This window comes from Notolepis coatsorum, assembly GCF_963971535.1.
Source record: "Notolepis coatsorum genome assembly, chromosome: 6".
NCBI lineage: Eukaryota > Metazoa > Chordata > Actinopteri > Aulopiformes > Paralepididae > Notolepis > Notolepis coatsorum.
Window position 1 is genome coordinate 140,590,173 of NC_140170.1, and position 8,302 is coordinate 140,598,474.

An 8,302-nucleotide genomic window follows, 5' to 3' on the forward strand; every position below is an offset into this window, starting at 1 on the left:
AGACAGTACTGCTACATCTATACATTTATGACATACCAGATTTGCAATTACAGTACTGTATTTGTGATACAAAAAGAGTCCAGAAAGAAAAGAGTATATACATTAGGCGTAGAAACTGTACATTGGAGGTGGTTGGGGGGGGGGGGGGGGGGGGGGGGGGGGGGGGGTAGGAGTGGGGGGGGGGGGGGGTGGGGGGGTTGGGTAGGAGGGGTGGGGACTGTACATTGGAGGTGGTTGGGTGGGTGGGGGGGGGGGGGGTGGTGGTAGCGAGGGGTGGGTGGGGGGACACTGTACAACTGTACAAACAACACTGTACATTGGATTATTGACAAGACCATACTTGGTAATTTACTGTACATTGGCGGGGGTTGTGTTCGGACATTTACAGGGGCCAGTTTCGAGTTGCAGTCTCCCTTAGGTGTTTTTTGAGTGTTTTTGAAAGTGGGTAGTGATTCACATTCCTTTACAGCTTTGGGTAGGGCGTTCCACATTGATGTGGCATAATTGCGAAACGTGTTTAGTCCCTTGTTTGAGCCGAATCTGGGTTTAACATGATTTGTGGAGCTCCCTCTGGTGTTGTGATCGTGGTATTCACTGACCTTTGGGAAGTATTTAGTCATGTACATGGGTACCTTGGTCGTGTAGTGTATCTTGTAGACCAGGCCCATTGCAAGTTGCTGTACTCTGTCGTCTACTCTAAGCCATCCTAGGTTGTCAAAGTGGGCAGGGGTGAGGTGGGTTCTAGGAGTAAGGTCAAGCAGTAGTCTGACCAGTTTGTTTTGAGATGTTTGTAATTTTGTTTTTAGCGCCTTTGAGGTGCTTTGGTACCATGAGGTGCAAGCATAGTCGTAGTACCCTTGAATGAGTGCTCCTGCTAGAGTCTTCAGGTATTCTTGTTTACCAGTGAGGAGATCCGGTACAAGAAACGAGTTCGTTGGTTGACTTTTTTTATTACATTGGATGCCATTTTGTCACAGGAAAGATTTGCCTCTAGGATGGAACCCAGGTAGGTAATATCTTCTTTCCTTGTGACAATATTGTCACCCACTGTAACTGAGAAGCCGTCGGTCTTGCTGAGTTTGTTATTTGAACCGAAGAGAATGGACTCTGTTTTGCCCATGTGTAATGATAGTTTGTTATCAGCGAGCCATATGCAGATTTTTGCTTAGTTCTGAGCTGAGGGTTTTTTCAAACCTGTAATTTGTTCTTGTCAGAGACCAGCAGGGCTGAGTCGTCCGCAAACAGGAACAAGTTGCAGTCACAAGCTGACGACATGTCATTTGCATAAATTAGGAACAGTAGCGGACCTAGTATGCTTCCTTGTGGAACACCACAGTTTACTGTGAGGGGGGGGGGGATAGGGTACCGTTTACCCTCCACCATCTGCTCTCTCCCCTCCAGGTAGGATTGCATCCAGCTCACTGATAGACTATCAAAACCAATTGCTTTTAGCTTGTCAATCAGAATGGGTGTGATTGACCAGGTGTCGAAGGCCTTTTGTAGGTCCAGCATGACCATGCCGCAGTATTTGCCCGCGTCCACCTCTTGTTTGATGTGGTCATGTATATTCTTCTTTTCTGGACTCTTTTCGTATCACAAACAGTACTGTATTTGCAAATCTGGTATGTCATAAATGTAGCAGTACTGTCTATCTGTATGTCATATATGTTACGATGAATTGAAAATGGGGGGCCCTGATGTAAACAAGACGAAAGTCTTTCTCTGGTCTGCATCCCCTTAACAATTGTATGTATTGAGCTGTACTGTACCCATTTTGCAATCTGTTAATAAAGTTTTCAATCAATCAATAATATTGGAATGGAAGCGAATTGGGAACCTGGGGGGAATGGTGGTGTTACTGTTGACCAATAGATATAATAGTGTTAACAGCAGACGAAAGGCACATTCGTGGTCGCTGGCTTACTAGTTTTTTGTTATACTAATAAAGTGAAATATCCCTTTAATCCCCTAGCCTGTTAACCTCACGCGACCCACAACCTCAAGTCAAGTTTCTTTATTGCGTTCACAATAACCTACTAGACGAGCAGGGCATGTTTATGGTTAATGCGCGCGTAACACGTCGAAGGAAATTAAAAAGGCTCCAAGAAGCAATAGGTTCATAGTATGTACGAGGTTCATTACCAGACGTTTATAAAACTTGTGCCACTAAGCAAATGTTAAAATAACGTCCAGAGATTAGTCGGTGTAGCTAGTAGCGCATACGCTCAAGTGAGTTGCATTTACTTATATACACGTTGGCTAATGTCGTCGTATATTCTCAATAGACATGTAGTGTACATAACAGGAGGGCACTTTGGTGTTTCTACAGATGTCCCCGGTACAGGTTACAAGTTAAACGGCCGAGCTAAAACAACCAAAGTTATTCGTGTCTGTGTCGCTAGCGGTCACATCATCTGTCGAGTGGTCCAGCACGTAGCCCGAGCCGAGGGATGATGACAGCCCGGCAGGATGTTAGCGAAAACACTGGTTTCTCTAAACCAGCAACAGATGCACGTACCTTTACACAAAACGGACAGTAGCTCTTGCTAAACACCACCACTTGGTTCGAATCGATTAGCTCCTGTATTCGAGACTTGAGTTGATTTCGCCCGGTGTCGTTCTCGATGGGAGGCATGTTCGGTGTGTTTCCGTCTCGCTCGCCCCCCCGGCCGCCTGGCAACGCGAAGGAGAGGGACCCCTGAGAGTCAATCAAAGAACGCTTGTCTAAAAGTTTGACGTCGCAGTTGGTGTTTTTCCTGATCTGGTCCTCTCTCACGAAAAGAAACGACTCGAAATGTAGGTGACCGGCGACGTCAGCTTGAGTTCCCTCCTCGCCGTGCGACAGTGTGTGTTGGACGGGTCTGTTATCACCGGCGCGGCGCGAAACGTCTCCAGTCTTGAGCAAGGAGACTATAACAAAAAGGAGGGGTCATGACGTCAGCATGTGCTCTGCTTGGTGCCAGACTTTGGTGCCAGGAGAAGATAGAAAACTATTTGAGGAAATATACATCAACCAGTATATCAAACGTTAGCTAGTTAACAATGCAACAAATTGCCGATTATTCTGACATCCGAGGTAATAACCCGTTTAAATTGCATCACATGTCAATGTCATAAACGAATTCAATGTTGGCCGTACTGAAAGTGCCCACACTTGGCACCAATGTGCGTTCACGCGGTACACAGTGACCCTTCCTTATTTGATAGTTTCCTTGGTATTGAGTCGTGACTCTGGACCCGCTCGATTTGTGCAACACAGTCCGACGTATTTCCCCCTTTCGACTGTTGTCGGTGTGGATAACACCGCCCACTCCACCTGTACCGTGCTGTGAAACGTGGACACCTAACCAAAAAATCTCAGAGGGGGTATTTATCTATGGTATTTATAATCATGTGATCAGAGAGAACGTTTTCATTCGCGCGAGATTGAAATATCAATGAATAATGATGTGATTATGCAGTTTAGGCTTTGTGGATATGAAGATGCCAGGGCAGGGGGCCTACATGCCTTCATTCGAGACAGCTAAGTAATTAGAGTGTTTAACGTTCAGGTAACCCTACAAAACGTGCCGTATAATATAAGTCAATGTAAAACGTATAAAATAGACCGCTACTTTTAATGTATAGATAATATACATATTATGTCCCTTTATTATACTGACGTATTATTTATTTTGCAGTCTTAAAGTTTCAGTCTTTCCAAGAACTCTTCAGAGTGAACTACAGAGTGAGGTCAAAATCGTAGTGTTGTGGCTCCCTCTGCTGGAGAAAGTATTAACTGTAGAGCAAGCAGTAGGTGCACCAACCAGAGACGGGGAGGAACAACTACTGAGTCTACATTTTGGAGACTGGTGCAGCACAGCAGAGGATCATGAACTCCTGACATCATGTCTCTCTGGCATAGAGTCATGTCTCATCTTGTGATTAACTAGACCCGACGTTGCCAGATTACTTAGTTGTGGTGAGCTGTGGTGTTCCACAAGGAAGCATGAATGAATGAATGAATGAATGAATGAATGAAAACTTTATTTAACAGATTGCAGAATGGGTACAATACAGTACGGCTCAATACATACAATTGTTAAGGGGATGCAGACCTGAGAAAGACGTTTGTCTTGTTTCCATCAGGGTCCCCCATTTTCAATTCATATAGATACTAGGACCGCTACTGTTCCTAATTTATGCAAATGACATGTCGTCAGCTTGTGACTGCAACTTGTTCCTGTTTGCGGACGACTCAGCCCTGCTGGTCTCTGACAAGAACAAGTTACAGGTTGAAAAAACCCTCAGCTCGGAACTAGGCAGAATCTGCATATGGCTCGCTGATAACAAACTATCATTACACATGGGCAAAACAGAGTCCATTCTCTTCGGTTCAAATAACAAACTCAGCAAGACCGACGGCTTCTCAGTTACAGTGGGTGACAATATTGTCACAAGGAAAGATGAAATTACCTACCTGGGTTCCATCCTAGAGGCTAATCTCTCCTGTGACAAAATGGCATCCAATGTAATAAAAAAAGTCAACCAACGAACTCGATTCTTGTACCGGATCTCCTCTCTGGTAAACAAGAACACCCTGAAGACTCTGGCAGGAGCACTCATTCAGGGGTACTACGACTATGCTTGCACCTCATGGTACCAAAGCACCTCAAAGGCGCTAAAAACAAAATTACAAACATCTCAAAACAAACTGGTCAGACTACTGCTTGACCTTACTCCTAGAACCCACCTCACCCCTGCCCACTTTGACAACCTAGGATGGCTTAGAGTAGACGACAGAGTACAACAACTTGCAATGGGCCTGGTCTACAAGATACACTACACGACCAAGGTACCCATGTACATGTCAAAATACTTCCCAAAGGTCAGTGAATACCACGATCACAACACCAGAGGGAGCTCCACAAATCATGTTAAACCCAGATTCGGCTCAAATAAGGGACTAAACACGTTTCGCAATTATGCCACATCAATGTGGAACGCCCTACCCAAAGCTGTAAAGGAATGTGGATCACTACCCACTTTCAAAACCTCTCTCAAGGGACACCTACGGGAGACTGCAATTCAACACTGGCCCCTGTAAATATCCTAACCCAACCCCCTCCAATGTACAGTAATTTACCTAGTATGGTTTTGTCAATAGTTCAATGTACAATTGTGTTTGTTTGTACAGTGTCTCCCCCCCCCCCCCCTCAATGTACAGTGTTACTTGTTTATACAGTGTGCCCCCCCCAACCACCTCCAATGTAAATTACCCAGTATGGTTGTCAATATCCCAATGTACCCAACCCCCCCCACCCAACCTCCTCCAATGTACAGTTTCTACGTCAAATGTATATACTCCCTTTTCTTGACTCCTTCTGTATCACAAACAGTACTGTATTTGCAAATCTGGTATGTCATAAATGTATAGATGTAGCAGTACTGACTATCTGTATGTCATGTATGTCATATATGTCTATATGAATTGAAAATGGGGGACCCTGATGGAAACAAGACAAACGTCTTTCTCAGGTCTGCATCCCCTTAACAATTGTATGTATTGAGCCGTACTGTATTGTACCCATTCTGCAATCTGTTAAATAAAGTTTTCATTCATTCATTCAAAATTTTTTTTTTTTTTTTTACTAGACATCACTCAGGTGTATTATTGATGCTCTCATTGATACTATGTTTGTTTCTGAAGTGTGTGTGTGTGTGTGTGTGTGTGTGTGTGTGTGTGTGTGTGTGTGTGTGTGTGTGTGTGTGTGTGTGTGTGTGTGTGTGTGTGTGTGTGTGTGTGTGTGAGATATATAGAGAGAGAGGGGGGGCTTTGGTAGACTATTGCATTGGTCCATTCATTGAAGATGAACGCAATGCGACATCCTTTACTAGGCTCACCCACCAACAGTGCAGGTGCTGAACTGCTGATCCGAATGTATAGGTAAAAACCATATTATGCGTTTTCATCAATAAAAAAATGGCCAAAAATGTTTCGCTCGCGCGCTTACGCGCGCTCACATACACTGGGGGCCTACAAATACATTCTTTCATGGGGCCGAGAATCTGGAGCTACACCCCTGGCCATAAATGTCATGTATGTTGAGTATGTCATAAATGTCAATATGAAATGAAAATGGGGGACCCTGATGTAAACAAGACAAACGTCTTTCTCTGGTCTGCATCCCCTTAACAATTGTGTGTATTGAGCCGTACTGTATTGTACCCATTCTGCAATCTGTTAAAGTTTTCATTCATTCATTCATTCATTCATTCACCATGCAACACTACACTGTAGAGTAGACAATAAAGTATTGAACATGATTATGAATGAAAATAATGAAAACCCACAGGTTATCCTATATGATCCTATTGGCACAGAATACTTATCACATATCTCTATAGGGGGAAAGCAAGAGTTGTCTTAAGAAATTATATTCATTGTGACATAATGGACACTGATGGTGAAATATATACATTTATATATATTATATAATAAATCCAAACCCTCTTTAATACAAAGGCATTAAACAAACACACAGAAGATAAAGCATCAGTAAATAAAAGTAACAAAGGCATTCTTTCATGTAGAAAAATGTCAAAAGTGTCATCTTGACAGCAGGGATGTTGAAGTATCAATAAATTATATAATGTTATATACATAACAGAATACATTGTGCACTGCTGTACACATATGCTATAGCTGTACAGTGTGCAGCATTTAAATATATCAATCACTTAGCAATATAAAGAATAATCCCAAATCACTAAACTGTGCTTTATACATTTTAATTGTAGCCATTGTCGCTATGGTGAGTCGTGAACATTTTACTTATGGGAAAAATGTCTGAAACACTGAAATTGGGCCTCTAATGTAAGGTGTCTGGGATTTGGAAAGGCAACAACTCCATCTATAAGTGAATACAAACCCAGTCTACCCAGGAAAGGGGGGGGGGGGTAAGGGTGGATATACATCACAGGGTTGCAACCAAACTTCACAATTAGGCTTCACACACAAATTTAGGAGATTGGGGTAAAATCTTGGAAGAAACTTTGCAATGTATGTCAACTGTTAAGAGAAGGTTAACCTTTCACAACCACTGCTCAGGAGGAATCTGCAGGTTCTGGTGGTTGTGGCGAAGTGAGTGGAGAGTTTAGATCAGGGGTAGGCAACCCTAGGCACGCGTGCCTGCATAGGCACGCAGGGGCATTTGCATAGGCACAGGGGGCAGCATAAAAAAAAATGAAAAATATATATATTTCCTTTTTTTTTTTTTTTGCTTTGAAATATTATAGTGAAATATTTTGCACTGTTGTCGCATTTATCTTGTTGAAATCCTCCCACAGGTTCTTTTTACTACCACATATTTAATTGAGACCCTTTATTTGTTTATTATTTCAATTTAGCTGGAAATACATTGCTACATCATTCAGAAACATTTGCAGAGCCTTATAACAAAAACATTATTATGGTCTCCATTGTGACCAGTGGGATTAATCAACAAATTGTATTATTTATCTTTCTATTTCATTGAACATTGCATATGTTAAAAGCCATTTTTTTTACTCAAAATGTGAGTATTACCAAGTCAACTTGTGTTCTTAAAACAATGACAATAAACATAGTTTTATTAGGTTGAAATAATGTGGTTGTGTACTTATTTTTCTGTTAACTTATTATGGATTGAAAACTGAAAACCTTAATGCACAGTAACTCAATATTTTAAAGTTCTGGTAACTTATTATTATATATTTTTTTACAGTGTAGTCTTGCGATCAATCAAAACTTATTTACACGATATACCTCACATTCACTCTCCATTCACATCCTGGTGTTCTCCATTAGGCCTGTAGGTGGAGCTATGACAGCACGTCGTACAGTACACACACCAATGGTGTGTGATGTGTCCAAAAATGAATGGGCAAATGTGAGTGAAATGGTCGCACTGTATGCAGCTGTTTGTCTGCATTGCACCCCCCCCCCCCCCCCCAACTCAGATTTAGGGTTGATACAACCATCATAATAATATTGTTAATAATAACAATAACAATAATGATGTAATAATGTAAAAATTATCATTAAAAAGACCTGATTATGAGAAAAAAAAATTACGATGCATGGAATATTGTTGAGGCACACTAGTTACAACTATATTTCAAACAGGCACTCCATGTCAAAAAGGTTGCTGACCCCTGGTTTAGATGTTACTCTAGTGACTAGTCAGACATGTCAATGCAGAGTTTAGATGTTACTCTAGTCAGACACGTCGATGCAGAGTTTAGAAACTTTAGATGTTACTCTAGTCAGACATGTCAATGC

The 8,302-nt window shown here is 42.0% G+C and overlaps 1 protein-coding gene across 2 annotated transcripts in view; it reads right to left on the reverse strand.

Moving 5' to 3' along the window:
* The window catches only part of txnrd3 (thioredoxin reductase 3), a 63,148-nt gene extending 60,230 nt beyond the window's left edge, over positions 1–2,918 (reverse strand). Inside the window, exon 1 of one of the 2 annotated variants that reach the window (XM_084316349.1) lies at positions 2,519–2,918. In XM_084316349.1, coding sequence (XP_084172475.1) covers positions 2,519–2,635 — 117 coding nt within the window. In that variant the 5' untranslated portion in view covers positions 2,636–2,918. The remainder of the gene's footprint in view (positions 1–2,518) is intronic. The other variant, XM_084316350.1, reaches the window with a different exon arrangement.
* Positions 2,919–8,302: the final 5,384 nt, after the last annotated feature.